This window comes from Podarcis bocagei, assembly GCF_964188305.1.
Source record: "Podarcis bocagei genome assembly, chromosome: 3".
In the NCBI taxonomy this organism is placed as follows: Eukaryota; Metazoa; Chordata; class Lepidosauria; order Squamata; family Lacertidae; genus Podarcis; species Podarcis bocagei.
In genome coordinates this window covers 63280064-63302871 of record NC_138127.1, presented here as the reverse complement: position 1 = coordinate 63302871, position 22808 = coordinate 63280064, and the positions used below count along the sequence as shown (strand labels likewise).

At 38.9% G+C, this 22808-nt stretch overlaps 1 protein-coding gene across 7 annotated transcripts in view; it reads left to right on the top strand.

Annotated features, from left to right (window-relative positions):
- Positions 1–22808, top strand: part of ARID4B (AT-rich interaction domain 4B) — an 83894-nt gene that overhangs the window by 41552 nt on the left and 19534 nt on the right. For 6 of the 7 annotated variants that reach the window (XM_081186199.1, XM_081186201.1, XM_081186197.1 and 3 more), the window contains exons 7-16: positions 1972–2063; positions 3850–3988; positions 5790–5869; positions 6893–6966; positions 9712–9861; positions 11077–11145; positions 12614–12708; positions 13178–13275; positions 14136–14385; positions 17285–17442. In XM_081186199.1, coding sequence (XP_081042325.1) covers positions 1972–2063; positions 3850–3988; positions 5790–5869; positions 6893–6966; positions 9712–9861; positions 11077–11145; positions 12614–12708; positions 13178–13275; positions 14136–14385; positions 17285–17442 — 1205 coding nt within the window. Of the gene's footprint in view, positions 1–1971; positions 2064–3849; positions 3989–5789; positions 5870–6892; positions 6967–9711; positions 9862–11072; positions 11146–12613; positions 12709–13177; positions 13276–14135; positions 14386–17284; positions 17443–22808 lie in introns of all 7 variants that reach the window. The other variant, XM_081186198.1, reaches the window with a different exon arrangement.

The window sequence follows — 22808 nt, the reverse complement described above, 5'->3', positions numbered from 1 at the left end:
AAAATACCTTTTACTCCCAGATTAGTTTTTTGTAAAATGGAAAGTGGAGCAGAGAAGATGGGCCATTTGTACAATACAAATTTTAACACAAAATATGCTTAAATATGTTTGATTTCAGTGATGATAATGTGTATGTTAAATGTATACAAGCATGCTTATGTAAATCAGACTAAAAACAAATAGCTAACATCAGCATGTCCACAGGACAAATAAATTCTATAACAGGGAACCCAAGCATTTAATTAGCTGTGAAAACGTATATAATATTTACTGCTCTATCAAGAGAGAAGTTAATTTCTGGTTAACTTCTTAAGCTATAGTCTCTCTACACTTTGATGTGTTTGTGTAAACCATTCTACGCCATGGTAACCTGGTAAGTAACTCCAGAGTCTATGAATTCGCAACTGAAAATTGCTAACATGTGTGGCTGCCTCTCCAGAAAAACAAAAAATGCATAAGCAACTGAAAACTGTTGCTCTTCACAGTGCAAACGTATGCATGTGTACTCAAGAGTAAGTCCCATTGATTTCAATGAGCCTTACTTCTAGGTGAGTGGATATGAGTGTAGCCCTTAATCTATTCCCAGACTCTAATTCAATGCTGTTTATGCCATATTTTGGAATTTCTGCTGCAAGAGTGATTTAAAAAAAGGATGTTGCTGCTATTTAGCATAGTGAGAAGCAGATACTTTAAAATTTCTCCAAGATGGATCCCTAGGTGCATTGTATCCCTACAACCCTGCTCTTATTTGCTCTCTAATGATTTCCTCTTGATGGTTCTTCATCCTGCTGCAGAGGGCAGCTGTTGCCATTGAGAGTACTATATCTTGGTGCTGTAGAATCAAAAGTTAAATAGAGGGTGTGGGGGAGAGAAAACAGGAATGACTGTACTTACACATTTGTGTCCAAATGTTAGGTATTTTGATAGGCAGATTATATTGTTCAGTGCTGCTCCTTCCAATCTCTGGCATGCTCTTCCTAGAGAGCCTCACCTGATGCCTACATTAATGTCCTTTTGACTCCAGGCAAAAACTTTTCTGTTCTCCCAGGCCTTCTAGCAGCATTTATCATTTGTTATTTATCATTTCTTCCAGTCACTGCAGAGAGATGATAGTTTGGTCAGTTTTAGCTTTCGTTGGGGATGAATATTGTCAATATGCTAATTGAATTAGTTGCTGGTGGCTGGTTTACATCTGTTTTATGCTGAGTTGGATTTTATGACTGGATCTTATTGCTGAGGTATTGCTGGGCTGGTTTTATTGTTTTATAATTGAATTGCTTTGTTTATAATTTTGTTTCTTTTGCTGTTGTATGTTGCCTAGCGACTCATAAATGAAAATTTACTTTTTTTTATAAAAAAAAACCTTGTAAAAGGCTAGTGCTATGGAAGGCACTTCCAAAATTTTGTTGGAATTGCCTAACATCCAAATGCTCCGTTTAGACTTCTTGTGTGCTCGTCTCTTCTTCTGCTGCATGAGGACTTTTGCCAAGTGTAATTTCACTTTCAAAGAATCTTGGCTTAGCATTCTGTCTGGGCCTGGAATCTTGGGTTATAACATATTCTGGTCAGTCTCAATAAATCCATGGTTTGAAGTTGGCTTGTTGGGCAGTTAGTTAGTTACTGTTCGTTCTAAACTAGAATTCATGATTTTACATATTATGCTAAACCCAAATTGGTTGCGGGGGGAGAGGGGACACCCATACTCTGCAGAAGTCCTCCTCCTGACTGTGCAGGAGGAAAATAAGGAAGCGTTTCTCTCAAGCTATTGGAGTCCTGTCCATATAGCACTAAACTGTGGTTTACCTTACATATAATCCGAGCCATTGGCTACTCCAGAAGATCACTTTTCAATTTAATTTAATTGCAGCTTTCAGTGCTATGTAATGCATTCATTAATATTCAGACATACTTTGTTGATGAAAATTCCTGAGTCAGTTCAAATGGTGATAAATGTAATGTATTTTTCAACAGACACTAGATCAGCTCCCACTTACCAACCCTGAACATTTTGGGACTCCTGTCATAGGAAAGAAAACAAATAGAGGAAGGAGATCAAATCACATGTAAGTTGTTTTTGTTTGTCATTGTTTGTTGATTTGTTGTTATCTTAATTTTCAGCAGGTAGTTTGAAGTTGGTAGAAATGTACCACATAATTTAAACTGAAAGTGCTGTTATGTGGCCCAATGTGTATTGGAAGCAGGACATAAGGGCTATTTAAAAAACCCAGACAAATTTGTTAATGGCGTGGGACAAGGCCACAGCTGGCCCAGTGTATCTTAGAGTGACATAAGAAGAATCCTACTGGGTTAGAGTAAAGGCCTACTTTGTCCAGCATCCTCTTTCCCACAGTGGACAATAAGGTGCTTCAGCGTAACACACAAAAAGAGCATAAACACAACAAAACTATTTTTCTGTTTCCTAGTGACTAGTTCTCAGAGGCATACTGCTTCTGAACCTAGAAGTTTGGCCATTTGTAAAAAGATCTTGCATGAGTTCCTCATTTTAAAATTATATCTAAGCCAGTGGCCATCATTAGATACTGTGGCAGTGAATGCCCGATCATAAGTAAGATATGTCTATATAAGGAGGTACTTTTTAGACAGTCCTGAATCGACTGTTTGTTATTTTTGGAGGTTGGCTTCACGTGCTGGTAGTTGTAAGGTAGAATCAGCCTTGAACTCCTAGTGCAAGTACAACTTTCCCCTTGTATTTAGTAGTGGGCTGAAGAGATGCTACTCAAGTCTGCCATGCTTACTTGTACTACTGGATATGGGTATTGGATCTTGCTGCTGTTCTTTATTTAAATATTTTTTGTTGTATACTATATGGTGGGCGTTGCACACATTCAGAAAAAAGTGGGGGTAGTCATTGGTACCATGTTATGGATATAGGTTATGGGGGGCACAGGTGACAGAGATGCTGTTCTCTGAATTTTAACTCAGCAGATCAAACATTGAAATAGAGACATAAATGCAAATGTAATGAAGCACCTATATCAGAATATATATTTCTTTTTGTGTGTGTTTGCATATGGCAAAACACTGTTTGCATCTTTTTTCAAAAAGTTGCAAAGATGTATCAGAAACCTTTCCACTGAAGAATCCTTGCCAAGTGCACCATGAATACAAGCACTTTGATAATGGCTTATTCTTGACTAATCTTGGTTTTTATTAATAGTACTGCTAAAGTTTTGTTTCGTCTGTACTCTCCTCTCATTTGCAGACACAATGTATTTGTAGCTGGTTTTAATACAGCTTGAAATCAACAGGTTTTTCTTTCAGTTGCTACTTTGTTTGTATCAGGATTCTTAGTGAGACTTGCATAGCTTTGGGAACAAGACTGATTCCTTTATTTCCAATAATTATGACATACGTATTTTGTCCAGTTACTTGCCTCAAATGGTTACCCAGTTAAACTGTCATGTTCTGACTATTAACTGATTGGATGACAATCCACCCAGCCCTGATTGGTTTCTGAGTCACTAGAAGGCTGACCATCATATGTGAATTCGTCCTTCACATGGGGATTTAAAAACTGGTGGCTACCATTTGTTACTTGCTCGCAATTCCCCTCAGAATAATACTATGTGATGTAGCATCATTCCAAGGGCATTATGAGGAACATGGTGGCTACCAGCATGGAAGACTACTTTCACGCCCCTGGGAGACTGCTTTCACTGTACCACCGCTGTTGGGGGTTGGGAAAGAATGAAAAGTGAGAGTGAAAGGGATGGACCCTATAGCAGTCCCCACTTCCCAAAATCCAAGCTAAAGTTCATTTGTAGTTTGACCCTAATCAAAATTCTGAACTATATAGCACAATTTAACTTGGAGCTCTTTTCCTTATAGCCCAGAAGAAGAATCTTCCTCATCCTCAAGTGATGAAGATGAAGATGACAGAAAACAAACTGATGAACTGTTAGGAAAAGTTGTTTGTGTAGACTACGTTAGTGCGGATAAAAAGAAAAACCTCTGGTTCCCAGCTTTGGTAAGTGTTTCAATTTTATATTGTTTAATACCTTTATTCTGAAGAGAGAGAAAAGTACCTAGAAATTATATTTTGCGCTTTGAGATATTCCTCTTTCATAATTTAAAACCACCACGTTAAACGAGGTCAGAATAGTCTTACTATCTACAATTCTAGGGCAGTAACTTCATAAAGTGCACATATTGTAAAAACTGTGCAGTTTAATAACACATAAGTGCCAAGTCAGTCTGTATACAATAAAGCAGAATTTTTTAAAAAAATGTAAAACAGAGCACTGCTTCTTTTCTTTTTACCTATTTTATGGTCCCTATTATTTTCCATGCTATTAGTCCAGCTTCCAATTGCATAAGAAGGTCAAAGGCAAAAGCTGCTGTATTGTTCTTATTTTATGCAGCAAAACATACAGATTGCTGGATCTGTATTCTGAAGTGGTGTACCAGTTGCTAGGGAGAAACAGCAGCAGTGGGCTACTTTTTTCATTCCCTCCCTGTGGGCTTCCTGAAAGCATCTGGCTAGCCAAGGTTGGGAAAACAGGCTAGACTAGATTGACCCTGAGTCAGCAATGTTTTTATCAATCCTTTTGCTGCATGAAATTCTTTTTACATTTACTTACTTGAGAATATTAACATTTTTAAAATAAAATGCCCCCTCCCCCAAAATTGTGTAAATCATGTCACATTAATTACAAGCATATAAGTGGTCGCAGGTAGAAAACTTGTTCATAAATTTTAATAAATATTTGCAGAACTGTAAATGAGATCCTGAACTGTACGGTTGACATTAAATAAATCGTCATTATTTTTAATTTATTGTTTTGGCTTTCAAAAGCAATGCACATGTCACATCCATTATAAAATAATGGCTGAAGCATGAAATATTACTTGATAATGTTCTAGAAGAAGGTTGCATTAGGTTCGTGCTTCTAATGGAAGATTGTGACTTAGCCAAAAGCACCATAAGGTCACATTTTTAGAAACTGAAATAAGGCAAATCAAAGATCTTAGAAGCAATGTGCCAGTTTTAAATAGGGAAGGTAATTTAACAAGTGGCTTAATTCATATGATGTAGGTGATTATATTTGGCTGAAGTTGCTGAGCAATTTAAACTCTTTGTGAAATCAGTAGTAAAAAGGGGTCCACAATTTTTTTCCTAGCTTACTAACCCACCGTCCCCTAGAAGACTCTGAAGAGAGGAAAGATTGGTATCTCAATTGCTGCTGGGCTTTTCAGAAGCATAGGCAGCAAGGGGCTTCTGCCTTTCCTCACTTCTGCACCAGACACTGAGGAAGCAGTGTAAAGGAGCATCGCTTCTTTCTCTGAAGCTCTTTGGGAAATGAGATGAAAGGGCTCTCCCCCAAGTCCTCTGTGTATACAGAGGACTCAGGCAAATGTGTGTGTGCCTTTTATCTCACTCAGTGCTGGACTTAAGGAGAAGGTAGAATGCAAGTCCTGTCCTCCTTGTTGCTTCTGTTTCTTCAAAGCCCACTGCAAAATAAGACAACATCGTCTCCCCTCCCCTGAATTCTCTGCATAGGTTAGAACACTTGGAGAGGAGCAAAGCCTTGTTTTTCATGCATGGCACAATGGAAGGCAGCCTTCACACAAGTTCCCTGAAGTTTTCAGAGAACTCTGGGCAGGATTTTTGTGTGTGCTGAGCATCCATGACAGGGGCAGCCAGTCACCTCTGTGACCAATTTTTTGAACTCTAGAATATGAACAAAAAGTATCTTCGTTGAAATATCTCAGAATGGTACCAAATATTGATATAAAATATTTTAAGTATTTCCTTTCTTTTTATGCAGGTGGTTTGTCCAGACTGCAGTGATGAAATTGCAGTCAAAAAGGATAACATTCTGGTTCGTTCTTTCAAGGATGGCAAATTGTGAGTAGAAATATTTCCAGTGTCATTATTTATACCAACTAGCTAATACAATCTGTCATTTCTACTCACTGGCATGACATATATAGGGCTTTATTTTTAAATGCCAGTAAGAGGGAGGGACAGGAAACACAAACCAACTGTTCATTCTACCTTCCACCCCACTCATGTCACTTACATAGAGTGCCTAGCATATGTGTTAGGAATCAGGTTGCAATTTTGTGCAGCTGTATAAGTCAAAGGGTGGCCACTTTACATACTTGTTCTATATGTCAAAGTTTGTTTTTGTGATGGACAATTTCTAAATATGTTCTTGATTTGGTTAACATGCCTGTGTATCAGTGTAAATCACAGTAACACAGTATTATTTCAGCTGGCTTCAAAATAGTGTAAATGGCGGGCCCATTTCTGACCTGATTCATGCCACTTTTTCACTTGAGAAGAATTTCTTTTCTTTAAGAAAGTATCAACAAGGAAATGTCAGTCTTGTCTCCTTTTATAAAGCCATTTTTCTCCCTTCACTGAGAGGCAGACATTCCTAGGTGGGTTAGGTTCTGCCTCTTGAAGGCAGGACTGAGGAGCCATTTTTTGAGAGGGGTGAACTACTCACCCATCTCCTGTTTGTCTTCTTGCTTGACACAAGAAGGCAGGGTTTTTGTAAGGATTGCACTGTTAAGCAGCTGCCATGGATACAATTGTCTGTTCCCACTGCTTTCCTCTCACAGAAAGCTTGGATTGAAAGCTCTTGCACAGAATTAAATCTGCTCTGGTAATGGACCCAGGAATCAGTACCTTCTTGATACTCTTGCTAAATGAACATAATAACAGCAGACAAGGTTTATCTTAATTATAATGGTTATGGACCTGGTATTTTTGAAAATACCAGGATGGTATGTTTGATCCATGGATGGAAAGAATGATTTGTTATTAAAGTGTTTTAAATTTTTTGTTTTAAAAGTTTTGTAATACTGTTATTATTATTATTATTATTATTATTATTATTATTATTATTATTATTATTATTAGCTCTTCCGTACCAAGGAAAGATGTTCGAGAGATTAGTGATTCTTCACCAAAGCCTGATGCTGCATTAAAGCAAGGTAAAGACAATATAGAATTAAGAAAAGATAGCATTTTTCAGCTGAATTTGGCTAGAAATCTGGCACACACTGTGAGGGGCAGCTATGCTACCAAAACATGAGGGTGCTACATGTCCCACCAACTGCTAAACAATTCCTACCATATTTTCCTGCAGTTCGGCCCACTCAAAGTTGCTCTTTCCTGTTCCCTACCCTAGAAAGCTCCTCTTATTAGCCATGATAGCTAAATGGAACCTTCATGTTCTCAAAGTAGTATACTTCTGAATTGTATACTCACTGAGTACACTCAGTGAATACTGGGTGCTGGGGACAAACAGCAGGGGAATTTGTTCCTTTCACGACCTGTTTATAAGCTTTGCACTGACCAATGTTTGCAACAAGAGTGCTAGACCAAATGGAGATCAGTGATTTGACCAAGGCTTGAAAGAAAATATCAGGCAGAAAGTTTGTCTTAAACACCAGACTACTTCTGTGATCTCACATTTGTTGCTGCACAAACCATTTTAAAGAAGGTGAATGACTGAAGCTGAGAGATGAGTGACTTACCCAAAACCAGAACCTAAGTATAAAGAAGAACAGGAGTTACTTTCCTTTTTGGACCAAGAAACACATTTTGAATTTTGAAAGGGTTCTGTCATAAGATGGCTGCCTTAGGGGTGTGAGCAAAGCACAAAATGGCTGCCATGGGGAGCATGGCCTCACACAAAATTAGAGAGAGTGCTTAACCTGTTGAATTTCTGCATAGAAAATGAGGTAGGCTGGAAAAAGTGTATTAAAGGGGAGTGGAAGCAGCAGCTCTTTAGGACCTCAGGATTCCTACTGCCTGGTATCAATCACTTCACACACTGACTAAAAACACTTGACCAGGTGGGAGAGCCAGGCATGCTCATTTTACAGACATTCCTTAGAAGAGTGTTCCTGCGTGTTTTGCTTCATAACTATGTTTCTAGCAGGGCTGGAGACTTGCCTAAAAAGAAAGTAAGTTCAGTCTGGGGCCCCTGCATGGGAGCACAAATGAAGACTCTTGTGGGCACCATGGCACTCACAGGCTCCAGACTGGTGTCCCCTGAGGTGAGCCAAGTAAGTTCACCTCCAAACTTCCCAGTTAAATTTCCCTTTAATTAGGTTACCTCCCAAATCTGTTCCTCTTCAGCTAATTTACACCACCTACATTCATCCCTTGGGCATTCACACAAAGAAAGAAAAACTCAGTGTATTTTTCACCTGTGCTTTCCCAAAGCTCCTGTACAGGAGGGGTGGGGAATCTGTAGCCCTTCAGATGTTACTGGACTCCAACTCCCATCAGCCCCAGCCATTATGGTCAGTGGACAGGGATGATGGTTGTACTAGCCCAGCACCATCTAGAGTGCCACAGGTTGCCCACCTCTGTGAACTATTAGCAGTCCTCTATTCCAGCCTGCAGTTCAGCTCAAGAACGACGACAAAAAACATGAAATTTCAGACTGGCAGCTGTTCTCCAGTCAGCAGCCACCTGATATGCTGGTCCTGTCTGGCTCCATTACATCTCTCCCACGCAGCTCCTTCACGTTATAACCATACAGGCAGTCTCTGGCTTTTGCTATAGGGACAGCCAGGAGATGAATCCTGCAGACACCTTCTGAGCCCAGCTGGGATCTTTAAAAAAAAAAAAAAAAAAAAAAAAAAGAGCAACCCCCAAATTGTAATATCAGAGAAGGGGTAAATAGGGGTCAGCTAAATTTTCATTACTTATTCTTTTAATGTATTTTAAATATGTACGCATTGCCTCTCAGTTATAATTTCTGAGGGTGCTAATAATCTAATTGAACTAGGAAGAACAAAAGCCAACACCATACAAGACAAGCATGATTAAATACCATCAAGACCATGTTAAATACTATCTTAAATAGCCAGAATAAATCAGCTGAGTGATGCCTCACTTGTAAAAAAAACCCCTGAAAGCTATCAGAATTTGCTAGGCTAATGGACAGGGAGTGAGTTCCATAAATGAAGTGCCACAACTGAAAAGGTCCTGTCCTTCACTGCCACCCACCATACTTCAGGAGATGGGACATTGTGAACAGGGCGTCTGATCCTAATACTCAAGACATGTTTTGATGGGAATTTGTGGTTTTTCATTTACCCTGATCCCAAGCCATTTAAGGCTTAATAAGTCAAAGCCAGCACCTTTAATTATGTACAGAAATAAATAGGCAGATAGTGGACAGAGGGCACTTTTAATTTTGTATATTTATAAAACTATACCATTTTATCATAGAAGGTAGTGAGAGGTGAGCTGTGATTAAATGAGCACATGGCACTACTTTGATGCACAAAAGTTATGAACTTATACCAGGGGTTTGTCCATGGCTGGTGGACTTGTGGCTCCAAGCAAGTCTGCTAAAGGTTTCTTGAAAGTGATAAAATAGTATCTAACTATAGCAGATAGTTTTGTAATGCCAAAAGCATAGATTGGTGAATGTGCTTACTGTGAGATGTTAGCCAAACCCATTTGGAACAAAGGTGGACTTTTTATCTCTTAGGGTGAGGGAAATCCCATGTTCAAATAAAAGTAGGATCACTTCACACACTTACCATCTTTTCCTCACAAGGAAAAGGCATATGGCCTGCACCAGTACGTTCCCAAGGAGGAAACTTGAACAAGTCCCATTCCTCTTTTTTGTGTTTTACCAAACTGGCCTATTTTTTAAAATTTGTTTTACATGCAAGAGCAAAGTTGACATTCAGTGCTAATTCTATTTACAGCTTTTGATCAAGCCTTAGAATTCCGTAAAAACAAAACTGTTCCCAGTAACTGGAAGACTGAGTTGAAAGAGGAAAGCTCCAGTAGCGAAGCAGAAGAGGAGGAGGAAGATGAAAAAGAAAAGGAAGATAACAGCAGCGAAGAAGAGGCAAGTACAGCACCGTAATTTGGTTGAGCCATGGAATATTTCCCGTTTGGAGTATATTGATTGTTGAATTACAGTAGTGGCACAGACAATATCAATCCTTTTATTACATTGTCTTTATCATACCTCTTCCTTGTATATTGTCCATATTTGTGAACCCTGATTAGTCTAGGAAACCAGTTTTCTTTATGCAACAAAGAAAAATAGTGTGCGATCAGCGTTAAATTCTGCAAGGGGGGCAGGGAAACTACCAACAGGGGTGGTATATGACCTATATGTTGCAGTTTTATTTAAGTTCAAGAAATAGGCAGAATAATTGTGGTAATGAGCGTGTTTGACTGGAATAAAGAAGGGACATTATCTCTTATTTGGGTTTGTAAAAAAAAAAAAGAATGTTCTGCTGATACCATAGCCTTTAGGGATAAGACATTGAACTAGCAGCATATAAGAGTAGGGGAAAAGTCAGTCACACACGCCATGATCTGCAAACCCCGCACAGGCATGCATTGAATGACTAAGAATCCTCCTTAATAGTAACTTGGTGTTTTGCTAAACAAACATGATTAACTGTAACATCAGCAACATCTGTTTTTCTAATTTTTTACTGGAGTTGTTTTGTTGGTTTACAAAGAAGAAGGAAACTTTAAAAAGTGCAACCCAAAAACCCACCTCCCTCAAAATGGTGCTAAAATATATGTGGAACATCCCTGGAAATAAGTTGGTTTATCTTTCTGCAAAAGTTGCCATCTCCACAATGAAATATTTTTGTCTTGGAGAGGAAAATGGAATTTCAGCTTGACTGCTATAATTAAATAACAGATAACAAATTTCAATTAATCTGTTATTTCAGATTTGCTTTATGTTTTTATTATGGCACTTTAAGACTGCAGTCCTGTATACACTTATTTGGAAGCAAGTCCCATTCAATTTTCTTCTTAGTAGACATGCAGAAGATTATGCTATAAATATGCATTTATTTGTATTTTGATGGCTCCCCATAGTGAAACTAAACGTTTTGCAATTAAAATACACTTAAAACAGTTATTAGTGTAAGATACAGAGAAATGACATTTGCCTTCAAAGCCACTGAAGCATTATGTAATGGTTCCTGAACTTTTAAAATATAAATGTAATTCCCTGCAATACTTTTTAAAGAAAATTGTGGCGATTAACAGGGCAATCTAACATGTGCTTTTGTTACCATATTGTTTAAATTAGGAAGAAATAGAACCCTTTCCAGAGGAAAGAGAAAACTTCTTACAACAACTCTATAAATTCATGGAAGACAGGGGTAAGCATGTCATTATATTTAACATATAGTTTGTTTTACGCTATAGGGGATGTAGTACAGTACGAGAATGTAGTACACCCCTGAAAACTTGTCTTGTTGCTTTTCATAAAGTGAGTTTCAAAGCTCTGTTGGGGTTTAAACCCTGGTCTCCCGGGTCCTAGCCCAGGGGTAAGGAACCTCTGGTCAAATGTGACTCTTCAAGCCTCTTTCTAGCCTTTGGGGGCCCTGCCAGGCCACACTGGCCTTGTTTCAGATACTCCTATGGTGCTTTATCCCTGGCTGGAATGTATCCTTGAACTCTGATAATCATTCTCCCTTGCTTGGATGGAGGATAGCGAGGGGTGTTGTGCGTATGTTTAGAAGCTAGCCTACTGTACAAAGATAAAATTTACATCTGTGTTGTGCTTCTAGTCCTGCCCTCATAAAGTTGCCCAGAAGGGAATGCAGCCATAAGGTTCAAAAAGGCTCCCCCGCCCCATTTCAACCACTACATCAGATAGGCCAGTTGAAAGTTGTTCCTGTTAAAAAGTAACACTATCTTTTTGGAAATAAAAATGAATTCTAGCTGGTATAGTACAGCAAAATATTTCATTTATATATTAAACCTGTTATTTATTTTTCTAAAACATGTATCCTGTTACATGTACATCCAGTTAGTGTTCCCTGGACAGGTTATATCAAAGTAAAAATATAATAACAGCACACCAATTTTAAAACGGAAGGAAAATGCAGCAAGTAAAGAAACAACAGAGTAACTAATAACTTATGCAGTGTGTGTCTGTATTATATACGAGCCTGCACAACTTGTAACCCACCAAAACCAAACACAGCTCACCAGCCAAGTTTTGTGGCCTGCCAGGTGCTTTTGCAATCCTTTGCAGGCAGCTAAAATTGGAAGTTTATCAAGCTCTTCATGGCTACCATATGTTGCTGGTGTGGTGTTTTCAACTTTGTGGATTACAAGTTGCACAGGCCTGAAGAGAAGAATGATTGCAGGGCAAATATTATTTCATTATATTTTGATTTTGAACTGTATCATAATGCCAGTTGTCCAACTGTCCTTTAGTAATCATAGGGCAGAATGAATGTATTTGACAAGAAAGCTGAATTAAATTAATTAATCTCAGCTTTGCAAAGAAGTTTCCTTTGTACCATTTAGCAAATTTTGGAGCCCACACATATTTGATAATGGCTTTTCCAATTACTTGGAAAAACTGTGTAATATGAGTTCTGTTACATGATTGTTAACTAGGAAGATAAGGCCACAACTGCAATCACATACACATTTCCCTGGAGTAAGCCTCATTGGAATTACCTCTGAGTAAATATTCAGAGTATTGAGCTGCACAGTATATATATGTGGTATAATCTGAGATTGAAACACTGAACTGATTTATGTGCATTAACACCAATATGAGTTGCTCTTTACAAGCTAAAAAGCCACACTTCAAAATACTTTCTTTCACAGGGACTCCTATTAATAAACGACCTGTTCTTGGATACAGAAACTTGAATCTCTTCAAATTATTCAGACTTGTACATAAGCTTGGAGGATTTGATAATGTAAGTACTATTAATCAGAGTAGAAATAATTTTGCAATTTGAAGAAAAGTTAATAGTGCAGCTTCAAAACCACTAGGAGAAGAGCTTTGTAGATGATGAGGTGGACATCACACTAAGGACTTTTTATGCATTAATTTTTCTATCACTAAGACTTTTCTAGGTTAAAAAAGAAAGCAGCTTGTAATAGTAGTTTAGTATGAAGTCTGCAGTCATTACATATACCCAATTATCTGAGTGTTAACCCCATAGAAGACAGACTTACTTCAAAATACATATGTATTATCTGTGCACAGGAGATGGAAGTGAATTTGAATACTCTTAAAGTATGGGCATCTAATTTTTGTGTGTGCTATTTTAGACCCTTAAAGTTCAGAATAAATTACTTATTTAGACACCTGTGCAGAATTATTCATTTAAACATGGACATAATGCTTTTTATTGGGATAACAACTTTCATTCTGCTTTATAGATTGAAAGTGGAGCAGTCTGGAAGCAAGTGTATCAGGATCTTGGGATCCCTGTCTTGAACTCTGCCGCTGGATATAATGTTAAATGTGCATACAAAAAGTAAGTAGATCTGTATATATAAAATTGTGTGCCTCGCTTTGATACTCAACGTTAAATGCTTCATCTCAGTGAAAATAAACATTGCATAGGTATTCTGTTTTAAAGCTGTCATCATTTAAATGAAGAAAAAAAGAAGATAATGGGCTATATTCAGCTGTGTTTTTTCAGTTATGAACAGCTTTGTTTCAGTGGAACCTTCCATGAACAAAACAATGGGGAAAGTAGTTTTCACCGAGTCCCTTTTCTGTCTGCAACCCTTGCTCTGAAGGGTTTGATGATCTCTGGAACAGCATGGGAGGTGGTATAAGGGGCGGGATTTGCAAAAATCATATCCTTCCTGCATTTCCAGAAACATCCACAGAGCAAAGAACCCAGTACTCTCACAGTGCAATCCTAATACTGTACTCGTGTGTATTCATTTAGAAATAAGTCACATCAATGGGGCTTAATCCTAAAAAGGAGGATACAGTTCTAATTAAGGTGTCTATCTATTTTGGCTGTATCATGCCATGTGTAGTAGTAACTACCCAAATCAAGTCTGCTGTTCTGGCAGCTAACAGTAAGTCCTCTTTCAAATTTGTTTGGAAAGTTATTAAATTTTATTCCTGAGCTTCCATGTTGCTAGACTAACCAGACTCAACATAACTTTTTTTCAGGTATTTCTTTCAAAAACAAGTTGGCATTTGTGGGCAGTTAAAACAACAACACAATTTTGAGCTGGTTCCATGTTGTTGGTTTCTTTTAAAAAACAAAGCATTCTTAAACCATTATTTAGCAAATTAATTTACATCCTTAAAAGTGTAGTTGTCTCATAAACCAAACTATGGTGAACTAATTATTATGTTATTGCCATCTTTTAGATACCTCTATGGCTTTGAAGAGTACTGTACATCAGCTAATGTTGAATTTAAAATGGCATTACCAGAGAAAATAGTGAGCCAGCCCTGTAAGGACCTTGAAAAAGATATGAAGAAGCATGAAGAAACTGAGCAAAATATAAAAGAAATAAAGGTGGAAACTGAAGAAAGAGATGATGAAGTAATGAGGAAACAACAAGACACACAAGCTGAGAATGAGAGTGAAAGAAAAGAAAATGATACGTCCTCCTTGGTAAGAACTGTTCCATTATTTTTTGAAGATTTTGTAAAATATATCATTGTGTTCTGCTAAAGTAAGCTCAAATATTATTTGAGTGGATATTGTGCCTATAAAACAAAGCGTTTTATTCTAGCATTAATATACTGTTTGCTAGTTTTGCTACATTTCTCAAAGTATTAATGTCATTTCTAAAGCTAATAAGAACCTGTTGCAGTCCAGATTCACTTTGACAGAAGAAATACCTTTGTGGGTGTCTAAAGAAGGCCCTAAAAACTCTGTTTAGGCAGAAATCAAACACGGTTGTCTCTGCTATATCTAGACTACATTTGGAGATTGTGTCCCAAGATCCGAACCAGACTTTTGTCCTCACACCCAGACCCTTTGCTCCTCCTTTTGCTAAGCTCCGTTAAGCTAGGAAGCCTCAAGCTACAAAACTGATAACACAGTTTGAAAGTTCCTTACATTCACATGACCTTACAAATTCCTTGTAGCAATAATATGCAGCATGTGGAAAATCAGAGCTCCATGTTCCTGATGTTCTCCTGGTCAAAAATATCTGGAAAGTTACGGGTGAACAATGTTTCCTACGATATTTATGTTCCTTTTTCCTTTGAGCAGAGATGTTGTAAGGTGGGATGAGAGCTCCCTCTAGCACAGCTAAATTCGAGGTTTCTGCTCTTCAGCTCCCAGCAGTTTTTACTGCTTTTACGTTGGGAGGTTGTATCTCACATTCTCCATTCAGCTTTGCTCAGAGTTGTGTTTTGTCTACAGTTTTCGGAGCTTATCTTTATGACATTGTTGCTTATCATTTGTTGTTAGTGTTTCTGTGCTTATTTGGGGGAAGGTTGTGCTGATGCTGTTTCTCTCTTAGGGAGTCCCGTGAGTTTTTTTCTTGATGTACAGTGCTTGATTGTGTGTGAGTTTTGGGGTTTCTTATGTGCCTTACCACTTTCCACTCTTTCTGCTCTGTATCTTCCCTTCACCACCTCCCCTGTTGCTTGTCCCTGGTTTAAAGTGAACTACCCTCTACCCCCAGTGCCCAAATTTTGTTTTTGGTCAATGGAGGGGATATTTCCTCCCCTCCGGAACTCCGACATTTTTTCACAGTTCTCCTCCAGCAGCTCTGTAGCTTTTTTAAATTTAATATTTTTGCTGATCACCCATTATATCTCAGTAATCAGCTACAGCTACTCTGGGGCTATGGGCAAGATAAAGCAGTTGAAGGCTAAAGCCCTTAAGGCAGCGTATAAATCAGCTCATAAACACCGTGTTCCTGGATGGCATTGACCTTTACTGTCATGGGCACAAAACCTAGTTCTGTCTCTGTTGGCATGGATACCATGGCTGAGAGGACTGATACTGCTAAAGCACTCATGCGTAAGGTGGGCCACCCAAGGATGTCTGGTTCAGTTTCCCACTCTCTTCATATTGATTGTGATAAGGAAGCTCTGTGTAAAGAATGGGTGCACCTTAGAACCCTCTGAAAACTTCCTCTGAAGAGGACTTTTTTGGGATTTGAGGTGGCATTATCTGTGAATAAAAATATTACTCACTTTTCAGATATGCAAACATATCAAAAGAAAGAGGTGCCCTAAGTCATGGAGTATTACGGTCATACCAATAGTGCATACATGACGTGGGTGGCGCTGTGGTCTAAATCATTGAGCCTCTTGGGCTTGCCGATCAGAAGGTTGGCGGTTCGAATCCCCACAATGGGGTGAGCTCCCGTTGCTCTGTCCCAGCTCCTGCCAACTTGGCAGTTCAAAAGCACGCCAGTGCAAGTAGATAAATAGGTACTGCTGTGGCAGGAAGGTAAATGGTGTTTCCATGCGCTCTGGTTTCAGTCATGGTATTCTGTTGCGCCAGAAGCTGTTTAGTCATGCTGGCCACATACCCAGAAAGCTGTCTGTGGACAAACGCCGGCTCCCTCGGCCTGAAAGCGATATGAGCGTCGCAACCCCATAGTTGCCTTTGGCTGGACTTAACCGTCCAGGGGTCCTTTACCTTTTACCTTAGTGCATACATGAGACTGCAGTGTTATTTTTAAATGCTCTGTACTATGCTCTGGCCTGGGTGAGGCCTGGTTCCTTTACAAGAGATTGCCATATTGATACTCACATCTCTGCAGGTACACTTTTGAGAGGCATGTGCTTCACCATGTGTTTCCAGGGATATAGGCAGCCAAACCCACCTTATTTTGGGTAACTTGGACACATGAATAGTACTTTTTTTTGAGTGAAAAGATGTTTTCATAGCCTTACCCTACCATTCACTATTTGGTTTGTTCTTATCTGATTGAGTCTGTATCTGGATTGCCTTGTGTGACGGAGCAGGGCACTGCTCAGTGTGTGTTGTTGTTGCTACATGTTGTTGGTATGTTTTCTTACTAGTGTGTTGAGTGCAGGATGTTGCAGCTTGGGGGCCAGCTGAGAGGGTAAATCTCTAATTTAACTGCAGTCGCACTTGCGAGTGCTTGAGGGAGCTCTCATTCTACCTAAGAACATCCTTTCACTAAAAAATACCCTTCACAGGTAAAACCAGTGGTCCTGTTTCAGCAGCCTGGACATGGATCAAGGGACAACATTCATAATCCAATGTGAATTGCAGCAGTACCTCCTTAGAGATGTGTTATTATTTCATGAAAGTGATTTACAATATAATAAAGCAAATATAAAACAGCAATGTATATAAAAACAGTTAAACAATTGCATAAATATTTTTTTTAAAAAAGTTTACACAGAGAGACAGACAGAGAGTTTAAAACAACATTAGCACATACATAAAATCAATTCAAATCCAGTATAGATATCAACAGAGAAAATGGCTGGTGCAGATTCTTCCTAATTGAAAACTAACAGGTTTGTTTTTTTAAAAAAAATGTGAGCTATATCAATGTTTTTATTTCTCCTAGGGAAGCAAAAAAGGTTTTCAGGAATCACACACTGACCAGGAAAAGGAATTAAGAATACTGAAAACAGATGAAGCCAATGTGGAACATAAAGAGGATGAGAAGAGCAAGGACTTGGAAAATCAGAATACCAGTCTTGAAACGGAAGAGAGGGAGAAAAAGTAAGAATCTTTTATTTTCAGCTAAAACCTATGTATGAGGGGAGCAATACTGGGCTTCAAATCTGAGTTGCCTTTGATCTCTAAAAGATCAAAGAGGAACTAGATAACTTAGGCTGTAATCCCAGCCTCATTTACCTCAGAGTAAGTCTTACTGAATTCATTGAGACTTACTTTTGTCAACTTGTTTAGGAATGCACCCTTTATGTCAAAAAGCTCAATGAATACCATCTTATTTTGGTGCTTCTTTTTGTCGGAGATGTCCAGTTAAATTGCTTCATTATTCTGAATACTATAGAGGTGGTGTAAGAGAAGTCATCTGCTGTCTTCTGATAAAAAGATAATTAAGAGTGATGGGGAAGCAGCCATAGGCCTCTCTGGTCCAGCATTCTGTTCTCACCGTGGTCATCCAGATACCCATGGTAGGCCTGCAAGCAGGGCTGGGTTGCGGCAGCACTCTCCACACTGGTAATCATGGACTTCATACTGAAAGATAAGCGTGGAGTAGGATTGAAAGCTGGAAGAATTGTGTAGGATAATTTAAAAGAAAAAGGTGTGGGGAAAGCTAAACAATAAATTGTGGGCAAAAAAAAAAGTTACAGTAGGGGTTCTCAAACTTTCTGCCCGCGAGGCTCAGTTAAATTTCTTGAGGCCCACCAGTCACAAAATGGTGCAGTGGCAGAGCCAGTCACTAAACGGTGGCAGATGGAAACAGTTTGGCATAACCAGCTGACGGTTGCTGACATCATTTTCTACTGATATCGAATCCATCTTTGGAAATTGCTGACATCTTTGTCACAGCATTTTCCTTGTGGCAAGGAGTTCCATAGCTCAGTTTCCCTCAGGTTAAGTACAGACATTTGGTCTGTAGGTATTGTGACTCAGCCTCCCTATTTTTGGCAGAATTTGCTTCTTCAGAGGCTCTTTAAGTGGAGAAGGCTTTTTCTTTTATATTTCCCCCTTTACACTCCCACATGCCTCTAAAGTATTTTTACTGTCTCATCTTACCACAGTTACTGATCTTCTCCCATTTTCCTTTCACACTTAACTTGTACCTTATTCACACATACCCAGCCGACTGCTGTTTCTTTCAGCCCTTCTTCCTTAATCCTTTTGCATTAATTTCTTCCTCCTACAACAGTTTTCCTCTCATTCTCTTACTTTCTATCTCTAGCTTATAAAAATATTAACCTATAATCTCACCTTTAACACCTCCCCTTACCCTTCCCCCTCAGAGGAGGGAGACCTTCCTTCCATTTCCAGCTTTTCCCAGTCTTTACTCAACATGCAATGAATTTTTGACACTAGCCAACTGTCTGAGAAACACTGAGTTATAGGTTGGAGTTTTTAAAGATTTGGCTCATCTGGTGCCCCACCAAAAGGAAAGAGACTATTTCTTATCCAGAAATCAACTGAATATAGATCAGCACTCCATAAATTTATTCTACTGGAAGGCGACAACATCAGTAGAACTGATGGTACCGCTAGTTTGTTGAAGCACCTGATGAAGTAATTGTCTTGATCTGCCAAGACTTCCCTAATTTTGCTGCTATGGTGTGACGACTATGTTGAACATCCGAATGAAATTATTTTATTGCCATTCTGCTTCTGAAATAAATATAGGAGTATCTATTATCAGCATGTCATGCATGCGACTAGATTCAGGTCGACAGCCTATCTGAGTAGTTGACCCTCAGACATGCATAAAGGTGTGGTATGCTTTTCAGGCAAAATGATAATCGACTGATCATTTTTATGTATATAAAAAATAATGCTCCCCTTTTTTTGAAATACAGATTGACATGTATGGTATGTTGGAATTGACCCATTGTGTTCTCATATTTTGGTATCATGTAGAGTTCACTGCTTATTGATATTGAAGTGTATGGATTTCTTTATTGTGAATTAATCTTTCAGGCACTTTTTTTTTCTTTTGGAAAATATAGCTTTTTCCAGTTCAGGTTTCAGACATTATTAGTGGGACTAAGTAGTTCATTTACAATTCTCACTTTTATACTTGTAGTTTGTACCTATCTTAAGTTTGTATATTTGACTACAGTAAGAATTGTGTCTGTTGTTACCAGTTCAGTGCATTACATGATTTCTGTGTTGGGGGCTGCTTATTACGAGGACCTGTGAGGAATGTGGTGAAATAATGTAAAAAGGAGCTAGTCAGGAAAGTCACTGAAGGGGAAGCATTGTGAGGGAAGAGTATTTCTTGTGGAGCTGTTTGTAAGAGGTTTGTAGCAATGAAGGGAGGAATATACATGCCCTTTTCTTGTGCATGCTCTAGGCTTAGATAAGTAACAATGTGTCTCCTTGTATACATGTTTTTACAGAAGATGCAAATGTAACTGTGCACTGTATTGTCTCATAAAAAGTAGCACTCACATTCCTGTTTACTACTACTAATATTAGTACTTCGTTCTGCTATGTTGGGGATCTACAAGCCGTGGCCTGATGTGGCCCCTGTTGTGTTTTTGTGTAGTATACTATTGTTTTTCAAAATATACATTTCTAGTTATCTTTATCTCAGACACGCTTCTTGATTTGACAAACAAGTATAATATCACTGTATATCTAGTATATGTTAATAATGTGATTAAAACTTTGGTTGTTAGTATCTTGATTTGGGGCTTAGAAACACTTCACTAGAGCACCTCACTGTGTAAGTTTTGTATATCAGAGTTACTGTATCTGAACATATTTTTTGCTACATAGAGTTTTCTTTCTTTCCTTCCTTCCTTCCTTCCTTCCTTCCTTCCTTCCTTCCTTCCTTCCTTCCTTCCTTCTTTCTACACTTGATAATCTTTAGCAATTCCGTTTCACTAGTGATTTGCCTTAGAATAGGCAGTCTTGTGCTGTTAGCCACTTTTTTTGTTCAGGAGAATGCTAGCCATTGCATTGCCTCAATTCTGTGGTGGCTTTCAGTCAGGATTGCAGTGGGCTGTTTAGTCTCACATATAAAAATACTTATCAAGACAACCCTCAGCTTTGTACACTCTTTCATATCTGCAAACACTGTTATCTGATTTCTTGCAAGTTACACATGTAATTGAAGAATCTCGGGTACAACTACATACAAAGATTGTATCTGCGGCCTGTAATGACCATACTGTTAAAATGCATAGATCGGACACGAGTCTTTTGTGTGGTTCTACTTTCATCAAAACCTTATGGAAGTATAGTTTGTTTTGTTTTTAAAACCCCCCACTAATCCTGAGGTTAGCAACTTTTAGCTAAATAGCTTCATTGAAATAAAACAGCTATTGTGGGATAAGGTAGTAAAGAGAACCATGGCTGTTTGGATTTAATTGAAATGAAGAGCATTTTAGCATATTGGGATACAAAAGGAGGCTTTTGTACAAGTTGTTCTGTTGTCTTTGCTCTTCCCAGAACATACATTAATTTATGTGGTTGTTACAAATGATTTTAAACTAATGTGTAGAACATGTATCCAGTACTTGTGTTTTGCACATTTTGCCTCTTGTATTCTAGTCACAAATATATAAATTCTAACATTTTGAAAGCTCTGATTCCTCAGGCCCTGGTTCTTTAGTCTATAAATTTATTAGTGTTTTGTCTGGGACAATTACAATTGTGAGTTGCAATAGTGATGGGCGTCATATTTTTTCTAGAGAACAGATTTCTTATGCTTTGCTATATTTGTGTTTTGCTTCTGTGACTCATGATATAGTAATGCTTGGACACAGATTTACAAGTTACGGGGGGCGGGGGGGGCAATCTGCTAAAGCTAATGATAGATACGACTTCGTAAATCAGTGATTGAAATCTATGGAATGTGTAATGATAATGATAATAAATTAAGCAATATAGCTGTGCTTCTTTCATAGTCTTTGAGATTAGCTATGGTGTGCTTCCATCAGGAAATTAGTTAATTGTTGCATATTCAAAATTGCCACAATCTGTCCCCACTACCACCTTTTAAGGATAGTCCAAAAGACTGACAGAACTTGTGTAGCTATGCAGACATTGCCTCTCTCTTACTTTTCATGGAATACATTTTAAAGTGCCGAAAACTTCTGAATGCTATTTGGTTAGCCTGTGAAACTGTGATAACAGTTCCTTGTCATCCTGGAAAAAAGTGACAAGTGGGATGCCTCGAGGTTCTGTCCTGGGCCCATTGTAATTTGGATGAAGGTGCTCATAAATCTGCAGATGACACCAAACTGGGAGGGATAGCCAATGCCGCTGAGAAACAGAATCGGGATTCACGATGAGCTTAACAGATTGGGGAACTGGGCCCAAACTAACAAAATGAATTTCAATAGGGACAAACGTCGGGTTCTGCACTTAGGCAGGAAGAACCAGCTGTACAAATTAAAATGGGGGACACCTGGCTTGCCAAAAGTACATGTGAAAAGAAGTTACAAGAAAGGAGATTCCAACTAAACATCAAGAAGAACTTACTGATGCTCGGCAAGGGAACAATATACAATTCTATGAGTTCAAGGACACATTCCATCAAGGCAATGAAGTAAGGTTGGTGAGGGTGTGCGCCCTGGGCCAAGTCCCAAGGAGCAGATAGAGAGGTGAGGAGGGTTATATTCAGATGCTGGGCCTGAGGTCCCCATCTGAGATATAAAACCTAGGGAAAACAAGCAGAAAATGTGCAACTTAAACAAATATATAGTGTCTGCCCACTTACATGGGAGTTATGTTCCGGGCCCTCGCACTCATTAGCGAAAATTGTGTAGATAGGGAGCACTCTCTAAATATCTTATCTGAAGCTCTGTCTCCAATCCAGACCCCCCAAAAATTACTGTATCCAAAAATATCCACAACTAGAATTGAAGCTGTGGGGTCAGCTGGAGGCTGGTGGATGCATGGAAAAGCGGTGGGGGAGGCTGAGCAGCCTAAACAAAGCCCTATTGCGCCTCCAGACTCTTTGAGGCTCCCTCTGCCCTCATTGATGTCCTCTTCCAGCTCCGGTGAGGCTCTCCTCATGAGCCACGTGAATTGAATTATTTATTTCCTGGCGACATGCATATACGTGGTCGTGCACGTATGTGGGGATGCCTGCATAGTGAAAACAGATCTTTTCTGAAAAATTTTCTTGCTTTTCCTAAAAATGCAAAGAGCAAAATGGACTTCATCTTCCATGATGGGACTTGCCCTTCCTCCCCTTCCCTCTGCAGCCTCCCCCCCCCCATTCCCCAAATGTTAGAGCAGATTTTGGGGGCATGGGGTGTACTGAATGGGTGAAGAGGGGAAAGGGAAATCCCATTGTGCAAGTAGAAGCCTGTGCCGTTCACACAGATGTTATCATTGGTTAATCATTTTGTACAATCACATTTATAGGACCACTACGATGAGTATCGTAAGGGGCAATAGAAAATGACTTACGC